The sequence below is a fragment of the Chiloscyllium plagiosum genome, chromosome 44 (genome assembly GCF_004010195.1).
Source record: "Chiloscyllium plagiosum isolate BGI_BamShark_2017 chromosome 44, ASM401019v2, whole genome shotgun sequence".
NCBI lineage: Eukaryota > Metazoa > Chordata > Chondrichthyes > Orectolobiformes > Hemiscylliidae > Chiloscyllium > Chiloscyllium plagiosum.
The window spans coordinates 14,973,770-14,998,949 of NC_057753.1; the positions used below are offsets into that span (position 1 = coordinate 14,973,770).

The following is a 25,180-nucleotide window of genomic DNA, read 5'->3' on the forward strand; positions in this document are numbered from 1 at the left end:
AAAGCCGTGTTGACTGCATTTAATCAAGCCATGCTGTTCCAGATGGTCATAAATCCTATACCTCAGAATCCTTTCTAACACCTTGCAGACGACAGACGTGAGACTGACTGGTCTGTAATTGCCGGGGATTTCCCTATTTCCTTTCTTGAATAGAGGAATTACATCTGCCTCTCTCCAGTCCTCAGGTACGACTCCAGTGGAGCGCGATGATGCAAAGATCTTCGCAAGTGGCAAAGCAATTGCATTTCTCGTTTCCCGAAGCAGCCGAGGAAAAATCTGCTCCGGGCCTGGCGACTTGTCAATCTTAGTGTTTGACAAAATTTTCAGCACATCAGCTTCCTCGATCTCTATCCATTTTGAAGAAATTAAATCTCTGTTATTAGGATGTTGCACGGATAAGATGCTATTGGTTTTCTCTTTTGCATCTTGCAGAGTGTCTGTAATAATAGGGATTTGCAAACACTTGTAATTTGTTTGGTCCAAAACAGGAAACCATGGACTCCGGTTGGTTGGTGGGGAGCACCGGTGCTCTGGGCGAGTGGAGGTCCTGCACGGGGAGCAGTGGGGAACGCTGTGTGGTGATTACTTTGACGCACAAACCGCCAGCGTGGTCTGTGAGCACCTTCAGTGCGGGACTGCAAAGTCGATACCCAAAGATGCTCGATTTGGGAGGGAAGCCGGGCCAATGTGGAAACAAAACTATAAATGCCGTGGAAACGAGAAACGATTGGGGGACTGCACAGTTTTGCACGAGGAAAATTTCAACTGTTCCCATGGAAATGTGGCCAATGTCATATGTTCGGCTGTGTCTGGTAAGTCTGGCAGATGTCCTTCCTGACGAAAGATAATTAAGTGGATACGCTTTTGGATCAAGTGATGCTGGTTTCAATGTCATCATTACTCAGACAAAATTTCCGTTCTAGATTACCCACTGAATTTGAACTCCACCAGCTACCATTCTGAAATGTGTGAGAAATACTCTTTCCGCACGACCACTTTCCCTCATGTTACTGATCAAGGTGTAATGCTTGTTATAACGCAACGATATTCTGAGATAGGACAGCTGACATTTTTACTTAACTTTGTCATAAATCCCACACTTGGTTTTTCAAATTTTTAACGTTTCATAAATACCATCTAAGATGACAATTATTTTTCAGAACTTCTGCACGTATCTAGATCGTTCATCAAACGTCAAGTCTGTCTCTCTGTCCAAGGATGTTTTCAGACTCATGGGGTGTTGAAGAAAATTCTGTTCGTGCATCTGAAGTCGTGTGGGCCTCTGAGTGATAACACTCGGACGTATAGGTAGCGCGTCGGGAGAGTTTGCAAAATCAGAACAGACGTGCTAAAAATAGATAATTTGACAGCTTTGAGTGGAATTCTCACGAGTGTTGCCTCTGACAAAGTATAGCAAATCGGCCACCGTGCATTAGGGATAACCAGGGAGCATTTCAATTCCCTCTTTGTGAGATCAGTCCCACCACTACCCAACAATCACAGGGTACGTCATTTCCCCATTGTTCCACATTTACCAGCCGTGTTACTCCACAGCTTTCTCGAATGGTTGGAAAGGGAAGGTGATGCAAAACTATTGGAGAAGCCGTCACTGACGATTTTTAAAATCATAATTTTCGTTCGATTGTTAATTCTCGTTGTTCTCAATAAATCTCATGTTACAGATGAGAATTTCTGGCCAAGACTAGTGAATGGGGGAAGCCGCTGTGATGGCCGAGTTGAGATTTACTACAACGGTAGCTGGGACACAGTGCAAGACACCCTGTGGGATCTGAGTGAAGCTGACGTTCTCTGCAGACAGCTCGAATGTGGACATGCTTTGGAAACGTATAACACCTCAAAATATGGAGACAGTAGTGAGCGTGGGACCGTACATAGTGTCCAGTGTCACGGACAGGAATTGCTTCTCCGGGACTGCAATATCTCCAACACATTGAATCAGTTTGTCTCCGACAGCACTGATGTTGGCGTCCTCTGCTCAGGTGAGGAGACAGTTCACAGCTAAACATTTCTTGTTGCAGCTGTGCAAAACTCTGGTGTGGCAACTTTGGAGTATTGCATACAGTTCTGGTCACCACATTGTGGGAAGGATGTGGAAGATTTGGAAAGGGTTCAGAGGCGATGTACGAGGATGTTGCCTCGAATGGAGGGAAGGTCTTATAAGTAAAGGCTAAAGGACTTGAAGCTGTTTTTGTCAGAGATAAGAAGTTTGAGAGGAAACTTAATTGAGACAGGAAAGATTAGATCGGGTGGACAATGAGATCCTTTTTCCTCGGAATGTGATGGCCAGCACGGGAAGACATCATATAAAATTGAGGGGAGATAGGACAGATGTTAGAGGTAGTTTATTTCCTCAGAGTGTAGAAGGGACGTGGAACACTCTGCTTGCAACAGCAGTGGGTTCACTGACTTTAAGGGCTTTTAAGTGGTCAATGGATAAACATGTGAACGAAAATGGATTAAATGGACAAATATATGAATGAAAATGTAGTAGGGTAGGATATTTAGTCTTCAGATTGTTTTCAGTGGTCAGCACGACACTGAGGGCCGAAGGGCCAGTACTGTGCTGTAATGCTCATGTTCTATGTTTTAAACCTGCTGTAAGATATCAAATCAGATTTCGTTCTTCTGAGCAGATTGAAAATGTGCTGGAATTGTTCTTCCGTATTACCCAGAACAATGATTTAACACTGTGGTGGAAGCAGTCATGGACCAGATGGATGCTTGTGAGGAACTCAGCATTTTTTGCAAGATAAAAACCAAAACAATTTTATGATTCAGAAAGTAAAACTGACACAGATATATGAGAGAGTCGTTAGTATGGGGAGATGTTTCAGGATGAATATCTAAACTTGTTCACTACGGGCTGAAGTTCGTATTTGATGCACAAGAAGACACATTCTGTATTCAACAGTTGTCTTGAGATAATTAGCACAGGAAACTGATTTGAAAAGACGCATGGGGTATAAGTGCATAGAGGATAGAGGGCTTGTGAGGATACACCGAATACAAGAGACCAAGACATAAATGTTGACACGGATTTGTGAAGGGTAGGTCTTGCCTTTGCACAAGAAGACACATTCTGTATTCAACAGTTGTCTTGAGATAATTAGCACAGGAAACTGATTTGAAAAGACGCATGGGGGATAAGTGCATAGAGGATAGAGGGCTTGTGAGGATACACCGAATACAAGACACCAAGACATAAATGTTGACACTTCAAGGCAACTATGACCATGTGACTATTTTTCCATCGCAACCATTTCCATCTTGTTATCATCGTCTCCTGCCATGCAATAAGTCGAAAGGTGAATTATTCTGTCCTGAATCAAGACTTTTCCATTTGACCAGGAGGTGAGTTTCCTGTCCATGCCATATCTAAAGCCCTTCGTTTGCACCATTTTAACATTGGTTAACCTCACCTTTAATTCAACTGATGTACAGCTGAGATTCGCATCCTGTTGCCTGGACTAATCCATTGCTCTCCGACTACCTCCCCCCATGTTACCTTCTGGAAACCTGTGTTAATTAATAACTACTGTGTCCTTGAGCAATCTCAGTCTATGTCTGGTTCCTTAATTGCCATGTGCACAGTGCTGTACATTCCGTCGCAGTTAACATAGCTAATAAATTCCTATCACTCTGACCATTGTTTCCCACTTAATGTACCGATCATTGAATTCCTACGATAGGCTTAGTGATATACTTAACAGCAGGTAATACGATTGCCTAAGTCTGCCAGTATCGAGATTCCTCTTCGAAACCCCCCTTTGTCTTCACCTGTCTTTACTTCAACCTGAAAAGCTAACACTTGGTTATGTTTTGTATATTGTTGAGCAGCTTTATATGAAGTTTGGAGCAGTGTCCCTTATGTCTCTGTGTTGTAATGTTTTATTCTGATTTACCTGTAGTTTTAAATGTTGAAGTTGAAGGACGTATGAGACAGGCTTTATATCGGGCGTAATGTGATGGGTGCAGTCAAATGACAATCAATTGGTCAAGACATATATTGAGACGTTCATGCAATAATTATTTGATAAAATCATTTTATTGCTGCACATTCATGGGAAAATAACTGATTTTATCGATTAACATTGACAGCTGTTGCATTTCATGCTTTTATGCACATTTCACAGGAAAATATGAAACCGCATTTTGCCTGATTCTATGCATAATGCTGGAATGAACAAACAGGGCAGTGGGGATTGAAACTGAAATCGTCTGTGTTATTGTCTAACAGAACACATCCAGTTAAGGCTGTCAGATGGATGGACCCGCTGTGCTGGTCGATTGGAGATTTACTACGGAGGCATATGGGGCTCCGTGTGTGATGATGCTTGGGATGAGATAGATGCTCAAGTGGTTTGTAAACAACTAGGTTGTGGAAAGACCCTGGATATGACACCGCATTTTTCCTTTGAACCCGGCTCAGGCCCAATTTGGTTGAAAGATGTGAAGTGTTCTGGAAACGAATCACTTCTTTGGGAATGCCCGTCAGCACAATTGGGTCAGCAAGACGACTGTTCTCATAAAGAGGATGTGAGAATTGTATGCTCAGGTAAGAAGACTCAGTGTTCTTGCTCTCCTTCAATGCAATATCCAATGATTCATACAGCATCAATCTCGTGAATTTGTGAGGATGCGCAACTGAGGCAGCATTTAAAAGCAGTGGTTCATGTCATGTCCATATTGCACAAAGTGATCAGAGCCATTATTTTATCTATACTGAACAATCTTTCGATGAAACCAAATCTCTATCTGACACGTGCAGAGCCAAGCGTCAAAGGCGCAATTGAGGTCCATTGTCACGACTCAGAGTGAATTAAATACTCTCCAAATTGATTTATTTGTAATAAACTCTAATTTATGATCTTCAGACTTGTACTCAGAGACTAGAAATGTGGTTTTTATCTAAATATAACTCAATCGTGTCACTTTTCTACAACAGTTTGATGTTTATTTTGTGATATCACAGCATAATCAACCAAATAATTTCCACTGAACAGAATTAATTTTTTCCTCACTCATTACCGTGTATCTTTTCCATTGCAAATGATGCACAGTACTTGCCTTTTGAGCGATTTTTCGGAACTGTAACTCCGTAATTTGTTGTCAATCAGAATGCTTGAAATTGCTTCTGGGTCACCAAATGCAAATTGTTGCTCGCAATATTAAACCGCCATGACGTCTTCACCAGTTCAAAAAATGGATCGCCACTCTCAGTATTCTGAAAATCTGACAATCTACTTTGAACACAGACCTTCCTTTTTCTGTGAGGTTTATTCTCTACTATTTTTGCACGTTCAATCACTTCAAGGTTCCAGTCGGACATTTTTGAAAGACTTCTGAAACTACATGCACGGTCCAGGTTTTTTTGTCCTGCGTCTACTTGGTATTTCCACAAATTCTTAACGACGTTTCCCAAGTTATAGTGTGCACCATATTCATATGTCTCACTTGAGTTGCACCTCAGAGGGTAGTCACAGGTATGTACTGAAGACGTTGTCAATCTCTCAATTTGGTTACCTGTTATTGCATGAACAGAACACAAGGAGGTACGGTTGGCGAATGGAAAGCATCGCTGCCAGGGGAGAATAGAAGTGTTCGACAATGGGACCTGGGGAACGGTATGCTTGGAAAATCCAGATGGACGGAGTGCTGAACGAATTTGTGAAGATTTCGACTGTGGTGACCTTTTGTCCATTGATTTTGACGCTCAGTCATTCGGAAAAGGGACGGGACCTGTTTGGCTCGGTGGGTTGGAGTGTCTGTCGCACAGGTCGGCTGTGCGGCAATGTCAGGCAGATCCCTGGGGCCGTTGCAGCTCTGGACAGTTGGAAAATGCAGGTGTCTTTTGTTCAGGTAACACAACAAACTTTCTCAAGGTCTGGCTGTCATTTCAGTAGTGACTTCCAATGAGCTCATCATGTTTCTCCCCTTAACAGAGAGAAATGTGACAAAGGAGCAGAGCCTCAATTCAAATTCCTGCGATCAACGATCAGGTGCGTCCTCTTAATGAGTGCGTCAGCTCTGGGAATGGGGTTTCTGCTTTGCACTTCGTTCAATAATAATCAATTCTTTGCCACAGAGCCACAACACAGCGTGCGCCTGGATGGAGGACGCAGCAACTGTTCTGGGAGAGTGGAGATCATGTGCGATAAACGTTGGGGCACGGTGTGTGGTGATTCCTGGGATATAACTGACGCCAATGTTGTCTGCAGACAGATGGGATGTGGGTTTGCTGTATCGGCCGGAGGAGGGGCCCCGGTCTCCCTGAGTGAAGGTGTGATCTGGCAGAATGATGTGAAGTGTAAGGGAAGTGAATCCTTTCTCTCCGACTGTCTCTCCCCAGCCCCAGCTCAAATGGAGTGTAATCACAAGGAAATTGCCAGTGTGATTTGCTCTGGTAAGAACAAAGCTGACTGGCGCCGACCCGTGGTTATTAAATGCTGAAAATTAGTGCTAGCCTTTGTCATCCTAAATTAAGTTTCACGTTCATGAATATTTATGCAATCTCTTCCACAGAATTCGAGTTGTTGCTGACTTCCCCTTCACCTCCACCTGCGGGTATTTAACATTGTTACTTTTATTAATATTTATGTCAGCGTTACTTTCATGGCTAGTGGCATTGACGCTCTTGGCATTTTTCGATTTCCGAATTTATGTCAATGTTTTCTTATTGTTGAATTCTTTCGAACCTTACACGCAGATTGTATCTAATATGAATTTCTCTGCAATCTCTTCTTCAAGGACAGGAAAGTAAACCTATTTCTACACCTGTTGTCGTCGGCCTAACCTTGGGAACCCTGTTAATCTGTGAGTTGTTCGCACTACTGGTGGTAATGCAGAGAAAGTTAGAAATGAAAGGTGAACCTCATATCTACTGACTGAGCTTACACTGAGACTGTTTTATACTTCCATATGGTATGGGGGCTGTTGCATTTTTATGGCAACTCTCCATTACTTGGCTTCAATTGTGGTGATTGTGGGGCGTTTTCTAGATACTTGCTTTCTTCAAGAAGCTTGACCCGTTGAAATGTTAAATTTAAAATTGAGGCAAAGATAAAACTCTTCAACAATGTAAATAGGCGCTAAAATGTGATACAAATCACATCAAATATTTATCAAGTTCTTTCACATCTATAGAGAGAACAAAATGTAAAATTAGCGTGGTGTTCTCCCGAATTATTGTCAATAAGAAGGAAATGCAATGACTAAATCACTCTTATTTTTCCGTTTGCATGTACATGACATTCCAGAACAATTTACTCATCATTGCACTGTGTCTACAAGATCCATTAAGGCGTATACACAGTGCGCTAGTTATTTATTCATCAGTTAGTTTTATAGTTCTTCACTTCTTGGATGCTGATGGCAGAACCCAAGATCAGCGTAAAGATTAAGATTTTTTTTGTTCGTTCAGTCATCCAACAACTGGCTTCTCGTCACTGATGAGATGACACTTGTTCACATTTTACACAGGCTTCAAAGGATTTACCTTGGAGCAATTCACCTCTTGATGCCCATAACAATAAAGACGAATAACAAAAGATATATTTTTGAATACTTTTGTACGTTTTCTTAAGTTTAGTTTGTATTAGCAAACAAAAGCATGCACTTAATTTATCATTTTCAATGTTAGTAAGGTTCTCCTGATTTCACGTTTCTCACGTTATTGCATCCGACTAATTACAATAAATACACACTTATCTGATTACAACACCTGAAATCTAATAAAGATACTTGCCCCCCGCCCCCCTTTTTTTGCTACGTTTATCTTCAGCATTGAATTGTGACCTCCTATGGTCATCCACATTCTTAAGCAATTGTCTACAAATTATCGGTAGGTTCTCCACGTTATTAAGTTGAGAAATTTTAATTTCAGTCGTCAGTGCAAGATTGTGAGCTGAGAATGGTCTTAAATAAGCATTTATATAAGTAAAATTCGAATAGAACTGGCCAGACACATCCCAACAAGCAGCATCTTACTTTGTGTGGTTAACATCGTAAGTATCAGTGATCTTTCCACGTTGTGCGAAGATTCACTTCTCCAGGACTGCATGAACTACAACTCTTCACACTAATGTAGCTTCGGAGGTAAACACCATGTTGCTGCGAGTGGTCAGCTACAAATGCTGAGCTGTATATTTTTCTTTCAACAGAACCTCACACTGGCGACAGAGACCCCAATCTTGGTTTGTACCAAGGAATTTATGAAGAAATTGAAGATATTCCCCCTGCACAGAAGACGGATCCGAAACATGGATCAGGTACGTATTTCCTAATTTATAGTCAGTCATAATTCGATAAGGATGGCTTTCATCCAACTTCCAGTTTTCAATCATCAGTGAACTGTAAGGACATGATTAGTTATCAATTAATTGTGTTGAAAGTTATCACAGTGAATGAATCACAGTCTGTGTTGAATGAGATGAAGAATTGCACTTTGACAATTCTCACTGCCTTTCATTCCAGAAACATTATTTCTGACATTTGTAAATACCAACAGAACTATCCTTTCTAATTCGATACTGGCTCCACTCTGATTACTTCAGATAACTGAACACTAAATTCATTCCCTGACTTATTTTGCAATGATAAAATTATTGTCACGACTCTCAGTTACACAGCACCTAATATTGCAAGTTAAGCTGAGGAATTCCTATGCAAATAGATACGAACAATCACAGAGGTGCAAACAGTGCAGACCGAAGCGCTTTGGTTCATCGTGTCTACACCAGTTCTAAGATCTATAAATAGCACTAAAACGAGATGTTTGACTTCTATAATGTTTCGTGATTGATAATGTGGGATGCATATATATGTAACAAATGCATAGACGCGATTCCTGCCCACCAAGAGTGCAAAAAACCCCAATGGGGAGGATTCCCTTGTGAATCTGGTGACGCAGATTGAGATGCATCAACTAGAAAATAGAATAAAATAAACAACGGGAGATTGTGATCTTTGACCTAAGAATTGTGACTATAAAAATGGAAAGCAACATTACATGATCTGAGATAAAAATGATTGATTAATATTTCCAACACAGAATACTACAGAAATTAAAATTAAATAAAAGCATTCTCAAAGATTGGCACACTGCCATAATCAGATGAGTTTAAAGAACATTTAATAGATTAAAGAAATTTAGATTGTTTTACAGAAATAATAACACTTAAAGACAAATTGGACAACATTGAAAGTAGTTGTCAGGGAAACTGAAGCAATTCAATTTACTTGATCATATACGCTTAACAAATGTCAAAGACTACAAATTAGGTGATTAAGTGTATTGTGTGTAAAATTGTGTGATCGTTGTGAGAACTGAAATTTGTTTCCAACCTCTCATCACAGCGATTTTGCATTGCAATTCACCTTAAAGCGGTGCAATTCGTGCTTCGAGGGCTTTCCCATAATATGCTCCATTGACGGTATTCTGGCTGTCATTACCGTGATGATAAAATAATGATGTTTTCTTATTTTAACGCTCCTCCATTAGATGTAAAACCATTGTCTACTACGCTGAGAGATATAGGATTCGACCTTGATCGTTTTGCTCAGTGAGCCTGCTCTGTTCGTCAATTGCGGCTGACAGGTTTCTCAAACCCAATCTCCTGCCATTTCCCTGGAAGCTTTTGTTCTCTTACTCATCACGGAGCTAATTGTCTCCACCTTGAAGACACTCAGTGACCTCGCCTCCACAGCCTCAGTTCTAATATCTATAAATAGCACTAAAACGAGATGTTTGACTTCTATAATGTTTCGTGATTGATAATGTGGGATGCATATATATGTAACAAATGCATAGACACGATTCCTGCCCACCAAGAGTGCAAAAAAACCCAATGGGGAGGATTCCCTTGTGAATCTGGTGACGGGCATTGTGATGCATCAACTAGAAAATATAATAAAGTAAACAACGGGAGATTATGACCTTTGACCTAAGAATTGTGACTATAAGAATGGAAAGCAACATTACATGATCAGAGATAAAAATGATTGATTAATATTTCCAACACAGAATACTACAGAAAAGAAAATTAAATAAAAGCATTCTCAAAGATTAGCACACTGCCATAATCAGATGAGTTTAAAGAACATTTAATAGATTAAAGAAATTTAGATTGTTTTACAGAAATAATAACACTTAAAGACAAATTGGACCACATTGAAAGTAGTTGTTAGGGAAACTGAAGCAATTCAATTTACTTGATCATATACGCTGAACAAATATCAAAGACTACAAATTAAGTGATTAAGTGCATTGTGTGTAAAATTGTGTGATCGTTGTGAGAACTGAAATTTGTTTCCCACCTTTCGTCACAGCGATTTTGCATTGCAATTCACCTTAAAGCGGTGCAATTCGTGCTTCGAGGGCTTTCCCATAATATGCTCCATTGACGGTATTCTGGCTGTCATTACCGTGATGATAAAATAATGATGTTTTCTTATTTTAACGCTCCTCCATTAAATGTAAAACCATTGTCTATAACGCTGAGAGATATAGGATTAGACGTTGATCATTTTGCTCAGTGAGCCTGCTCTGTTCGTCAATTGCTGCTGACAGGTTTCTCAAACCCAATCTCCTGCCATCTCCCTGGAAGCTTTTGTTCTCTTACTCATCACGGAGCTAATTGTCTCCACCTTGAAGACACTCAGTGACCTCGCCTCCACAGCCTCTGCATCAATGCGTTTCACAGATTCACTACCCTCTGGCTGAAGGAATTTTGATTCATTGCAGTTCCCTCAGGTTGTGCCTTCACGAGATTGAATTTTACATTAACCCTCCCCTTGTATTTTTAGGAATTTCCATTGACTCAGTCAATCACATTGAATACTGCACCAGCCACAACGTCAGTGACAATAGTCTGGAAGCAGAAAATCCTGGGGTGAACTTCAACAGTATTCCAGGTATGCATGTGTTCACTTTCTGTCAGTTCACATTTGTCTTTCAATCAATCCGCCATCCAAAGCAAAAAATGTCAATGTTCACAACAATCTAGAATGATGCCGCCACCAAAGGCTGTTTCATTAGCATTGTCAGTGAAAAAAAAAGTTGCTGGTTTGGAGATAGAGAGACATGGCCCATGAGTACTTCTCCGTGAAATGTTTTAATTATTCCATTAACTATTCTCATCCCATATCCCAGCACTTGGCCCGTAGACTTATATGACTTGGATTCACACCACCTCGATGGGTGCATCAATAAGGAGGTTTGGAAGGTTATGGGTCTTGTGCTGTCTAATGAGATTAAATCACTTCAGGATATGGTCAGTACGGACACTTTGGCCTGAAGGAGCTGTTTCCATGTTGTGTAATTCTATGATTCCATGTACGAGTAAACACTTCTTAAATCCTATGAGAATTTGTTCTTCCACCGCCCTTACAAGCGGTTAATTCCGGATTTACAGTGGCGTCCGTCTCAAAACATTCTCCCTCACCGTTTCTTGATTTCTCCCATCGCTTACCTGACCTCCTCTTATCTTACATCTAACACCTCCGTTCTTTGAGCTCTCCAGCAAAGAGAAAAGTTCCTTCCTTGCTATCCCACCCGTGTCCATCATAATTTCATAATGCATTTCAACGTGTCCCCCTTTAAAGTCCTCAATTCCACTGGAAAAAAATAAAATAGAAACAGCTTTTCTGCAACTCATCCCCTAAGAAGTGTTCCTGTAATCAGTGAGATTATTCCCGGCTGCTGTATGCCGAATATTCAAGCATCTGCCTTTGACCCACTTTCCATAATAGCTTTGATGAAGAGTAACATATCGCAAATTTAATATTTACAACGGATCTAATATCAACTGCCTTTTGGAGAATATAATTCTCTCATAGATTTTGTTCATCCACACATCTCTCCTGAAGGTTGTGACATTAGTTCTCAGAATGTGTCTCCAAATCGAGAATCGTTCAACCTTTGAAGTGGTTAATCTTTAACTACCATGCCTTATGCCGTGAATACCTTGAAGAATTTAGTCAGACACTCTTAACCTTCTAATTTTTAGAGAAAACAGTTATCGGATTCATTGCCTCTGCTAATCCAGTGACTCCTGAGGAACACTGAAGTATCAAACTCTTTAAATATTCACTTTCCAGAACTAAGATTATATTACAACACGGATCTCCTTTTCCAGCTCTCAGTGCTGTGTGTTACAGCTTGTGTCAGTGATACTCATCTTTTCCTCCAAGGTCCACTTCGTGCTGATTACGACGATATTGAGACTGAAGATGTTGAATCTCAGGATGGCCAGTTACAATTGGACAGTGATCCTGATGAAGCCCTCTCACTGACAAATAACGACAATGGCCATTGCGTACTTGGTGAGTTGAGTTTCAGATACTCGCACATCAACTCACACACTGTGTGTTTGCACTGCTTTAATTCCTTTGCATTGTTTGATTAATATTAGGCCTGATGAAAATCTAAGACGACCATTCAAAGATGTCACAGCCTTACCTCCACAAGCTGCCATTGTGGAAAAGTTGTATTACTGGACAGGGTTATTCATTTCAAGGCAATGACGAATTGTGTATCAAACATTATTAAAGACATAGATATTGATTATACACTGCACTTGATCAACTCTTTGAATATCCGTCACTATGTTCACCCAGTTGTGATGTTAAAAGTCTATCATGCTCCTGTTTCAAAAAATCGCCACATGGCTAAACAGACAAAAAAAAAAGCCGAAAGGGGGACTTACATGCTCGAAGTTTGCAATGCCATATTTCTCTGTCCTCACTGGAAAGACAAACGCTGGGGATCTTTATTTACAGAGAGGTATGTTTGATATTGTTGCTCCGTGGACCTGGACTCATCTCAGTTCCGGAGGGGGAATGACTCTCTCTCATGTGAACATCATCAGAGCCATTGCTGCTCTTGCAACTAAAATCCAGACTATCCAACCAGCTGCTTAGTCATTTCAACATTTCCAATTGGCCTTTGGAAAATCTTACTCCATAAAATTCTTACCTTTCGTGTTCCTATGTTTCCCCAATGATCATCATGAATCAATCCCTAATTTATCTCCTCACACCCACTGACGTCGTTTCTCTGATGCTTTTAAGTACCTTTTGTGTGTACTTCTCACCAAAATGAGCTATTCAGCACCCTGTTACACACCCTCCTGCGTCTTCTCGAAAGAAGAATCTCTGCATCCATGGCGTCCACTCTGCTTTCTGTCCATTGATGCTGCCAGCCCTGCTGGGTTGTGCCGCAATTTCTGCTTTTCTTCCCGACTTCCAGTGTCCGCAGTTCTTTCAGCTTCCTATATCTACTTTCACACTTTTCCATCTTTAACGTCACAACATGTAAGGTCTCCAAAGATATCTCTGCTAAATATGAATTGTGTCAGTGTATTTCAATTCCTCCAATTAGAGTTCACAAATGTTTCAATATTGAGATATCATTGATCAAAGCCACAGGTAAAATCCTCGGTGATTATGAAAATGATTAATAATCGTTGCTCATCGTTCGTAATCTGACTAAAGTCTTATTAACAAGGAAGACATAAATTAACAGTGAAAAACAGGAAATTAGAGTGGATTTGAGGACAATATTCATTGCGATGTTACAAGTCTGCAATACTTCTGTTTTAATGAACCGCCATCTGACAGGGCGGAAAATATGAAAGAGGACCTTACAATCTCGAAGTTTTCAATGTCGTATTGCAGACGCAGATTTAGTCTTTTCCCCAGTCCCTGGAGTGAGAAACCTCAGCTGGGGATGGACAGGTTCACGTGCTGCAAATACGCCCACAGGTGACTCAAGTGGACTCAAACTATTTTCTTTATCATTTCAGGTGAACGTTAGTCTGTTTCAACATGGGACGTCCTGAGGCTGATAATCCTTGAGAAGTCGTCTACAATCGTTTCCCGAATGCTGTTTTTTCTTTGCTTCCCTTCAGTATAAGGTTAACTTCATTGTAATTCATCAACATTTGACCTTTATTGACCTGACTATATTCATATTCGCTGTTTCTTGATTTGATCGCGTACATTGTTATGAGTTAAAAGGGGAAATTATTAGATTGCACACATAACATTTCAATCTTTGGATTAATGTTACGATTCATGCCTCTGTATTGTATAATAGACTCGTAACTGGGGACGATATACCCATGGTTTATCTCTGAAGTATTTTAAGGCATTCCATGTGTATTTGCTTCAGTTTTTTCATACCTGATGCAGGAATAAATAAAATGTGTGAAATCAAAATATTATCCGAGCTGCTCTTTCACTGTTTAATGGATGAATATGCTTTGCCATATACTTGATTAACTGGTAATCTTTCTGGTCGTGAGAATGTCCAATGTAAATTGAATTTCATCAATAAAAGTGTGGCGATATCATGTTTGCGCTGGAAGTCTGTGTCTCTTTGTGAGTGTCAATGCCACAGTGAATGCGTGAGTGCCAGTGAATGAGAGTATGAATGTATTTGCATACAATTGTGTATATGTGTGTGAATGAGAACGTGAGTGTGGTTGTCTGTGTTTGTGTGAATACATGTGAGTGTCAGTGAATAAGTAAGTGTGGCAAAAAAATTTGTGTTATTACGTAACTCAGTGTGCGACTGTGAATGTGAGTGTAATTGTTTGTGCAAGTATTTTGGAAGCAGTGAATGAGAGTATGAATGCATTTGCATGCAATTGTGCATATGTGTGTGAATGAGAACGTGAGTTTGGTTGTCTGTGTTTGTGTGAATACATGTGAGTGTCAGTGAATAAATAAGTGTGGCAAAAATTTTGTGTTATTACGTAACTCAGTGTGCGACTGTGAATGTGATTGTAATTGTTTGTGCAAGTATTTTGGAAGGCGTAATGAAGGAATGACGTACACATTAAATGGCAGAAATCTCAGAAACGTTAAAATACAGAAGGTCATCGGTGTACAGAGGTACAGTTACCTGAATGTATCAACAAAGGTTAATGAGATGGTCAAGAAGGCAAATTGCATTCTTGTCTTCATTAGTTGGGGCTTGGAACACATGGTTTGAAGTCAAGTATCTTGAAATTGAAATTTACACCGGCACGTTTGGAATATTGCATACAGTTCTGGTTGCCAGACTATTGGAATAACGTGGGGGCTTTGGAGAGGCTGCAGAAACGGGTGACCAGAATGTTGCCTGGTTTGGTGGGTATTAGCTGCAAGGAGAAACGAGAAAAAGTTTGCTCGTCGACCCTTGAATGTCGGAGGTTGAGGGGCGACCTGGCAAAACCTTACAAAATGATGGCATTCCCGTGCAGAATGGATGATCGGAGTCATTTTTCCTCAGGGTAGAAATGTCAATTATTTGGGAACATAGCTTCCACGCAAAATGGGTTATGTTTAAAGGAGATGCAAAAGACAAGTTTTTAACACAGAAAGTGATAAGTGCCTCAACTGGCTGCCAGGGGAGTTGGTGATGGCAGAAGCGATAGGAACTTCAAAGAAACATCTTGAAAAAGAATAGGTATGGAATGGAAGGATACAGACCACGGAGAGGCAATAGGCCTTAAATTTAGAAACGTGCCATGTGTTGGCCTTTCCTTTGAGGGCCGAACATCTGTTTCCAGCTTTGGACTGCTCTTTGCTCTTTGGTCAGTTTTCTGTGGGATTGCGTACTTGCGTCAATCAATTGGTTTCGAAAGACTTTGTCGTGCAAGTAGTCTGGGTTTGTAGCTTCACCATGTTGGCGCATCGTTTTTAGGTGTGCAGTCCCACTGTCCAAGTATCAATAACTCTGCAATATAATGACAACTCTTACCCCCAGTTTGTTTGATCTGTTTAATGTACGTCTTAGTGCTGCATTGATTCCTAAATCCTTATTTCCTACTTCAGGTAGACTTGTGGACACTCAGGCCGATAAGACTGGTAATTGCATGTTATTTCAATACAGAGTGGAATTCCTATATCCGGGTGAAGCTGTTCAGACACGAAGTTGTAATGATAGTTTCTACGCATTAGTGTTCATTTGTTCACCAGCTGTTGGTTCATGATCGAAAGGGGGATGCATTACTGCTGAAGGTCCCTAGTTCTCGGCTTTCTGGGGAACAGAGTGTGAAGTTTTATCTCCCACACACACTGCTGTCCCCAAAGGTAGAGACTAAGAATAGGGGGTATGTGGAAGATTGGTTCACAAACACACCATTGATCCTCAGATGGAGAAACAGTTAATTGGAGATTGTGAAATACCAGCTACACACAAAGTGTTGCTATCGGAAATGTATTTATATTATTTCACTCATTAGTGAGTGCTGACATCGTGCTCACATCACCATACATCCCACAACATTTCTGGCTGTGATAGATGGAGATGACGTTTGATTTTATGATGCTCCCAGGCAGTACCAATTGAGCCTTCCTGCCAAGCAGTGCTGAGGACGATAGAAAATAGACTCCACCCCTGGCTCCACCCCTTTCGGTTTTCCTGAACTTCAAATGTTTTCTGAACACTAGCCCTGAATGGGGGCAGCTCCAACCACAGTCGAAATGCTCGTCACCATCCGGGGAAAACAGCAGCCCCCGCTTAGTTGGCACCACATCCACAAACGTCCCCTCCCTCCCATCCTCCACCCACCGACGTTTTGAAGCAGCACCGTGCCTCATCTACAAGGTGCACGGTAGAAATACGCCAAAGGTCTTCAGATAGCACCTTCCAAACCCACGACCACTTCCATGTAGTCGGTCAACAGCAGACAATACACGGTAACAACAGCCCCTGCAATTTCCCCATAGCACTCAGCATCATTTCTTGGATACATATCACTATACCTTACATGCTGCCGCGTCAAAATCCTGAAAATGCCTCGCTATGGGACATTGAGGGTCAAACTACAGCATATTCACTGCAGCAGTTCAAGAAAGCTCGCGAGGGGAGATAAGTGTCACCACAGGCAGTGACGTTCATATTCCGTGGATGAATAATAATTTTCCCACGTTGTCCCGTTTAGAGCAATTTTCTCGATGGAACCATTTTTCTAACCCTCCCTGTCTGTGAATGAACATCACTTAATTAAACCTCCTTCCCATTTCACCATGTTCAGTTCGTGTTTTGTGCGATATTGTAGCAGAATGCATTTCTACCATCTCCTCATACCTTTTGCTTGGTGAACGGGGATAACGGCTGTATTGGGAATGTTCATGTTCAAACATTTTGAAATTCAGTTGCTATTTCTGAATCTTACAGAGACAGTGAGGCGGAGACTTGAGAATGGAGGCAGCCCTTGCGCTGGCCGAGTGGACGTTCACTACAGGGGACAGTGAGGGACTGTTGAAGATGAAGATTGGGACATACCGGATCCAACTGTTGTGTGCCGGGAGCTGGATTGTGGGACCGCAATCTCTGCCCCGGGCGGGGCACACTTTGGCCCAGGCTCTGGACCCATTGTAACCTGGAATGTTAAGTGCAGTGGGACCGAACGCGTTCTGAAGGAGTGTTATTCATCGCCATGGCATTCCCGTTCCTGGTTACACAGCAATGATGCTGGTGTCGTCTGTTCAGGTAAAAGCCTATTTTCGTTTCTGTGTAATTTTATCGAAATTCGGTGCTGTCTGAAACCAGAAAGGAGCATGCAAACAGAACGTAAAACTGTACAATAATTATTAACATAATAATAGAATCCCTGATTTGTTTGGTGTCATTAAACAGCGTGTTGAGTATTTGAAAGTATCGGAGCGGTGAGTACCTGTTGCTGTTTACTCTCCAGTGAGGGGGCAGGAGAGTGTCCATTATGATGTCATTTGAAGTCACCTTGAGAGAGCTGCATCGCTGGGACTATCACTTATACAACCCAATGTATAATGAGATTCGACATTGTTTTGGATGGCAGAATCATTTTGTGTAAATTATCTGCAGGCTGAATGCCGATTTATTTTGAAACGTTTGTGGGTCAAGATTCTAGGGATGAACATGAATGAGGTCAACAGGGCTGAAAAGCCACACAGATTGATGGAACAATTTTTTATCCAGATGTGCCGGATCTGCCATTAAACAAATGAATGTTCATCAGTCAATAATGTGAGTTAGCATTGTTTAAGTTTATACTGATTGAATTTTTGTTTTCAGAACACATCGATCCAAGGTTGGTACCTGGAAATTCCCAATGCTTCGGCAGACTGGAGGTCCAGTTCGGTGACACCTGGAAAACAGTGTGTGGTCTTGACTGGGATTTGAAAAATGCCAATGCGGTTTGTGCACAGCTTCACTGTGGAGTGGCCGTATCTGTTTCAAGCTCTGCCCGTTCTGGAGGCAGGACTGTGATCATGGGTACTGAGGTCTTTCAATGTATAGGCAATGAGACTCAACTGTGGAAGTGCCCTCGGTCTTCAACCATTCACCAGGATTTCAGTAGACACAAAAATGTCACCCTAATATGATCTGGTGAGTATAGATTTAATGGAAACAAGACATATTTTGCTCTAATATTTGTAAAAGTGGTGGCGCTATCATTCCTGGATTGCTCTAACAGTGTCAAATCCAAACCCGTCCTTCTGTTCTACAATGCTGTCATGCACCAAGTGTAATGTGGTAAAATATACGCACAATTATTGGAAATTAAGGTGTTTCGAAGTCTTTACACTTGCATTGAAAAATAGATTTCTTCAAGTTTGTTATCTGTCTGCACCCAATATATTTTATTGTCTTGATTGTCCAGAAGTCAATAATTGACGATAATATTAAGCACCAGTCAATGTAGATGCATTGAAGTGAACATCAGGCGATTACATTTCTGACAATTTTCTGAAGTCTCCCTGTCATTGATAACATTTCTGCTCAACGTTTCTTAACAGTTTCAAATAATTTTATATCAATCTTTAAAACTATTGCACCAGCAAGGATTTCTAGCCCGCAAAGACTTACCATCCAATATGTACCACCTTGGTCATACGTTCAACTATCGTATTCTGTATCTAATATGGCACCCAAAGAGGATTCAGTTAATTCTCTGATCTTTTACGTTGGTTTGAATTTCTCTTGCCTTAACGCCATTGTGTATTTTACACTGGTGTCTATAGTATGAGTTGTCTTTTCAATGTGCACGACACCTTTTGCAGCGAACCTTGACATTTGTTCCAAACACTCTTCCAAGGACTAGCTAATGGGAGCATTTTGTCTTTTCTTTTCCTGTACTCTTCCAAAATTCATATTCTCGTCTAACTCTATTTTACCTCGCTGCTTTAATTGATTACCACCTATGGCCTGTTCAATATATCCATGTTGAAAATAGAAGCAAGTTCGTATGTCTATTCGAACGTCACTCGTCTCCACTTCCTCAAGGACCGTGACACCTTTTCTGAATTATGTGTTGCACATGCGTGAACACAATGTTTTTCTATCGGCTTAACAATCAAAAAAACATCTTTATTTCTGTAACAATTCACTCTATTTGCCAATTAAGTTTAAGTTGCATTCTTGGCTACTCTGCAACGTATTCTGTCAACTTCAAGTATCATAGCTCTTGAAGCGCTAAGCCCTTCTGTTTAACCTCCCTTCTTCAAAAAGGCTAAAAACGATGAGGTGAAAACCTCAAAATATATGTTGCACGCCATTTTCCAAGCTGCGAACACATATCCCCACACATGTCTTTGCATTAAGTTCCATCTGCCACCTGTCTGTCCGTTATATGCCCTACTGAAGTTTGTACCTGCCATTGTTAATAGTTTGAACCCATTAATATGTGGCACTATGAACTAATTTTGAAATGTTTCGCTGTATCTTAATGCAAACTTGTTCCAATCGACAAAAACACAAATCCATAGTGTCCAATCGCTTCCCTTAATGTGTCACGTCACTCTAAATGATCCTTCCTTAGGGATAATCAATTTTGCAAATTGAGTTATTTACCTTTCCCATATACATTTAATAGGTTGTAGTGTAAAAACAACACACACGCACATGAAGCAGAAGGGATCACGGATTAGAGAAATATATGTGGATTTTGAGGCAACGTGACAGGGGTTCGATTTGACTCTGCAGCACACCTCTGATGGGGATCGGTTAGCACAGTTGTCCAAACGGCTGCGTTGTGATGCATGGTGACGCTAACAGCGTTATTCCATCACCCACACAATCTGACGCTGTCATGGAGGTCCTAACCTTTTTTTTTTACCTCTCCCTTCTCCCCTCTCCAGACGGTTGGAGACCATCAGGTTAAATCACCACCAGTCGTCTCTCGCTAAAGAGAGATCTGCCTTTGTAATGAACGCCGATCTGAGAGCAGCCGGAAGGCCACAAATGTCTGATCAGAAACTGCATGCATTGTTAACACTCTTTCAGACGTTGACTTGTAAGTAGGAGGAGGAATCCTTTGAAAGAAAACGCGCTTTCTGTCAGCAGTGCTTCTACTGGGTGAAATTCTCACGTTTAAAAATTATGAGCCATCTTGTCATTTCACAAGACTTTGAGACGTTGCAACCTCCCTTTCAAATAGGGACAAGCAGGTTTTTTGTTTTATTCGAAATGGTGGTGGTTATTCTAATGCCATTCACAAGAATTTGGTGTAGACTCGGATTGTCATTTTCGTCAAGAGGAATCCATAACGTTTTGATAAATGATTGAGTTCAGCTTTATGGAGGAGGAGCGGCGGGGGAAAGAGTGAAATGAGGCAGGGAACACTCGTTGTCTTAGCTAAGACCTTAATTTTTTTTTTGAAGAAGTGCATACATACTCAGGCTTCTGAACATCTAGTTAAAAGGAGAAGAGCATTTCTATACACGATGTAAATACCAGGTGCAATAGCTAGCAACGTTAGAAGTTAGATGGGCAGTGGGATTATGACAATACACTGTGAACTCATTGTTAATGTCAGAAAATTACCTTCATAAGGAAGAATGCAGCAAAAAAGTGGAAATGCATTTTCAGATGCCGCTCGTATTCCATTATTAGTACTCATGTCGTGATGCTAAAGTTCTTTCTTGTGGGTTGAAGGGCTTCACTTCCAAATTGAGCACCAAGTTATATGAACAGAAACTGCTAGAGAAACTCAGCTGCTCTGACAGCAACTGTTGAGAGAAATCAGATTCAATATTAGGAGGCCCGTGACCCTTATTCAAAACTGTGCTGCGTTATCAATATTAGTGTGGAATAATTGCAATGACCATTGTGCATTGCAGACAGAACATTTAGAAAGAATAGACCACACTTGGAATGTTGTGTTCAGTTCTGGTCGCCTCATTCCAGAAAAAAAGTTGAAGCTTTAGACAGGGTGCAGAGAAGATTTGCCAGGATGTTGCCTGGTCTGGAGGGTATGTCTTATGAAGAATGTTTGAGGGAGCTAGGGCTTTTCTTATTGAAGTGAAGAAGGGTGAGAGATGGCTTGACCGAGTGTACAAAATGCTGAGAGGCATAGATAGAGTAGATAGCCAGAGACTTTTTCCCAGGGCATAAATGTCTATCATGAGGGGCCATCATTGTAAGGTGATGTGAGGAAAGTTTGGGGGAAGCTGTCAGAGGTAGGTTCCTTACTCAGAGAAAGATCGGTGCATGGAATGCACTGCCAGAAGTGGTAGTAGAGTCAGATATATTAGGGACATTTAAGCGACTCTTGGATTGGCACTTGGAAGTTTATACAATGAAGTGGACGTAGGTTAGTCTGATCTTAGAGTAGGGTAAAATGCCGGCACAACATCGAGGGGCTGAAGGCCTGTACTATGCTGTAGTGTTGTATGTTCTATTTTCTGTGTTGTTGTGCCTCTGCGTGCCCATGATGTTGGCCTTGAAGAAGGAGTTTATGAGGAAATTCTAGCCCATTTGGGCAGGATGTCGTTTGGAAATAATGTCGCTGCATACCCGCATTTTGTTTTTGTTGGGAATAGATGTTTGAAAGCATTATCATTAAATGAGCCGGAAATGGTTATGGATAAAGTTTTCTAATATCTTGTATTGGAACGTGCAAACAAGGGGACAGTTTGTTAACTGGCCGGGAGCAGGAATATGAAAAGTGAATCCACTCATATTCCAGAGAAACTACATTGAGGCAATCCTCATTGGAGAGAAATATTCTGACCTATCGCCAGCATATGGGGAGTTTGCAACATCCGAACTATCATGTCAAAAACAGCGAAGATTGCGGCATTGAATAAAATCCTCACAAGTGTTGCCGGTGACAATGTTTAATCAATTAAGAATGATGAATAGAGATTAGGCAGCAAGCATTCCAATTCACTGCTTCAGACCACTTCCCAAAAATTATGAGCTATTGACAATTCAATTCATTTCATCCTTGCTCCATATCACAGCATGTGTTTCTCCATATTGCTCTCAAATATTTGGAAAAGTAAGGCAATGGAAAAGATGAAACTTTCTGAAAAGCTATCAGATAAGCCATGATTGAATTTTTTCTAAAATGATGCATGTACTTTTGATTGCTAATTCTTGAACGTTTCGATTCAGTTTAACTTTTTATCTAAATACATCTTATGTTGCCGATGAAATTTGGTGGCCAAGACTGATGAATGGGGGAAGCCGCTGTGATGGCCGGGTTGAGGTTTACTACAATGGAAGCTGGGGCAGAGTGCAGGACTCCTTGTGGGAGCTGAATGAAGCCCACGTGGTCTGCAGACAGCTGGGATGCGGTCATGCTTTAGAAACGTATAATTCTTCAAAGTATGAGGAGAGTGATGACAGTCCGTGGGTGTATGCCATCCACTGTCATGGACAGGAATCTTAGCTCCGGGCTTGCAGGATCTCAGGTCCATTGAATTTGTCAATCACTGACAGCAGTGGTGTAGTCAGCGTCTGTTTAGGTAAAAAGACGCTTCACAGAAAATCTTGCGCATCACATGTTCTTCAGTGTTAGACAAACAAATTATATAACACTGGGTGAAAGCAGACGTGTCCAGATGAATGGGTGAGGAACTGAAACTTCGATTTTGCAAGATTAAAGTTGCGAGGATTTTATTATCCCAAAGTGAAACTGACACATGGGAGAGGTATCAGCATGGGAAGAGGGTAGAATTATGATGAGAATGGTGTGTTGGAAGGACCGTGTTTTCTATCCGTAGAGATTTTAGCGAGATTTGACAAGATTTGTAGCTCAGTTTGAGGTTTTGGGTGTAGCTTTGCTCACTGAGCAGGAAGGTTCATTTGATTAGATTAGATTAGATTTGGGAGAGGTATCAGCATGGGAAGAGGGTAGAATTATGATGAGAATGGTGTGTTGGAAGGACCGTGTTTTCTATCCGTAGAGATTTTAGCGAGATTTGACAAGATTCGTAGCTCAGTTTGAGGTTTTGGGTGTAGCTTTGCTCACTGAGCAGAAAGGTTCATTTGAAGACGTTTCGTCACCATACTAGGTAACATTTTCAGTGAGCTTCTGGACAAAGCACTGGTGATAATTCCTGCTTTATAATTATAATCTTTGATGAATTGTAGGACTCTGGGAATCAACGAACATCAATGGGATTTGATGGGTATGTCCATCTGTTGCTTACAGTAGAGGGGCAGGTAGTTAGAATGGTCAACAAGGAAAATGGAATACTTGCCTTTATTATCCGAGACATTAAGGATAACTGCGAGGAGGTTACAATGAAACCATATTAAACTTTACTTTGGACAAAGATAGAACAATGAATGTGGCTCTGAAATCCACAACATTGGAGGAGTGCCGTCGCACTGGCAAAAGGTCTTTCCATTATTTTCCTAGGGGTGAAATTTTGAAATTATGAAGGAAGTTTTCACAGTCTGTGCTTGCTTTCTTTCGGAGGAGACTGAGGATTCGACCCTGACCGTGAGGAATAAAATCATGACGGACGTCGATCGTGGAGAAAGCAAAGATCCTTGCCTCTTCAGCAATTCATAAGTGGGATCTTGCTTGTCAGGCTTCAAGGTTAACCGAATCAGGAAATTGTGAAGTTGCACAGATCTTCTTTGGTTTCCATCACAACCTTTTCCAGCTTGGAAGCTTAATCCTCGCCCTGCAAACTGTCGAAAGCTAAAGCATACTCTTCTAATCTTGACCGCTACATTTGATCAGGAGGTGATTTTGATGCCCATATCGCACCATTTTGAAATTTGCAAACCTCACCCGTCATTCAACTGATGTGCAGTTGTGACCCTAATCCTGTTACTTGGCTAATTATTGCCCTCCCATTCCTTTCCTCCTGCTACCGCTGGGAACATGATGTCATTCCAATCTCTTCTCACCACGACCTCCTTCGGACTATGTCCGCTCACTCATCTATTATGTACACACCGCTTTACGTTTCATCCCGGTAAAAGTTCCTGACAAATTTAAACAGTGTTTTAAAATATTTCCCATTTAATGTGTCTATTATTATAAACCCAAATGCTTAATAAATAGCCTCCACTCTTTCCAGTGTCTTAATATCCCGCTGATGCAGAATTCGCAGATCTTATTGTGCTGCAGTAAGTCTAGTCTTTTGTCCATTCCGAACTTAATTGTTCCAACACAGGTACTGGTCATATCATTTCCCGAACGAAAATATTGAAAATCCCTTCCTAAACCTCCCTTCTTTCATAGAGTCATAGAGTCATGGAGATGCATAGCACGGAAACAGATCCTTTGATCCAACACGTCCTTGCCGGCCAGATATCTCAATCCAAACTAGTCGCACCTGCCAGCACCCGGCCCAAATCCCTCCCAACCCTTGCTATTCACAGACCCATCCAGATGCCTTTTAAATGTTGCAATCTTACTAGCCTCCAACACTTCCTCCGGCAGCTCATTCCATGCACGTACCACCCTTTGCGTGAAAACGTTGCCCCTTGAGACTTTTTTATATCTTTCCCCCTCTCACTCGAAACCTATGCCCTCTACTACTGGAATCCCCCACCCCAGGGAAGGGACTTTGTCTATTTATCCTATCCATGACCCTTATGATTTTATAAACTACTATAAGGTTTTCCCTCAGCCTCCGAAGCTCCAGGGCAACCTTCCTTTCAACCTGTTGTTGTTGTATCCTTTATAGACAACACTTAGCCATGTTTTTAGACAGCTCAACAGGAATTTTGTTGAACAGCTTCGGTGCAGCAACATAACCTCCCAGCTTTTAAAATCAATCGCTTTAACAATGAAAGATAAAATTCCATTTGCCTTCCTGATTATGTGCTGCACTTGCAGACTACCCTTTTGTGACATCGATGCCACTGCGCAGCAGTGTTTTGCAATTTCTTACCATTCAAGTAATAGTCCTTATTACAGTTATTCAACCGAATTGG

At 41.2% G+C, this 25,180-nt stretch overlaps 1 protein-coding gene across 1 annotated transcript in view; it reads left to right on the forward strand.

Annotated features, from left to right (window-relative positions):
• LOC122543741 (scavenger receptor cysteine-rich type 1 protein M130-like) overlaps positions 1 to 14,358 on the forward strand; it is a 33,085-nt gene extending 18,727 nt beyond the window's left edge. Inside the window, exons 5-16 of the mRNA XM_043682502.1 lie at positions 489 to 812; positions 1,683 to 2,000; positions 4,259 to 4,576; positions 5,563 to 5,880; positions 5,964 to 6,020; positions 6,107 to 6,424; positions 6,544 to 6,585; positions 6,769 to 6,885; positions 8,181 to 8,288; positions 10,825 to 10,932; positions 12,211 to 12,342; positions 13,824 to 14,358. Coding sequence (XP_043538437.1) covers positions 489 to 812; positions 1,683 to 2,000; positions 4,259 to 4,576; positions 5,563 to 5,880; positions 5,964 to 6,020; positions 6,107 to 6,424; positions 6,544 to 6,585; positions 6,769 to 6,885; positions 8,181 to 8,288; positions 10,825 to 10,932; positions 12,211 to 12,342; positions 13,824 to 13,834 — 2,171 coding nt within the window. The 3' untranslated portion in view covers positions 13,835 to 14,358. The remainder of the gene's footprint in view (positions 1 to 488; positions 813 to 1,682; positions 2,001 to 4,258; positions 4,577 to 5,562; positions 5,881 to 5,963; positions 6,021 to 6,106; positions 6,425 to 6,543; positions 6,586 to 6,768; positions 6,886 to 8,180; positions 8,289 to 10,824; positions 10,933 to 12,210; positions 12,343 to 13,823) is intronic.
• Positions 14,359 to 25,180: the final 10,822 nt, after the last annotated feature.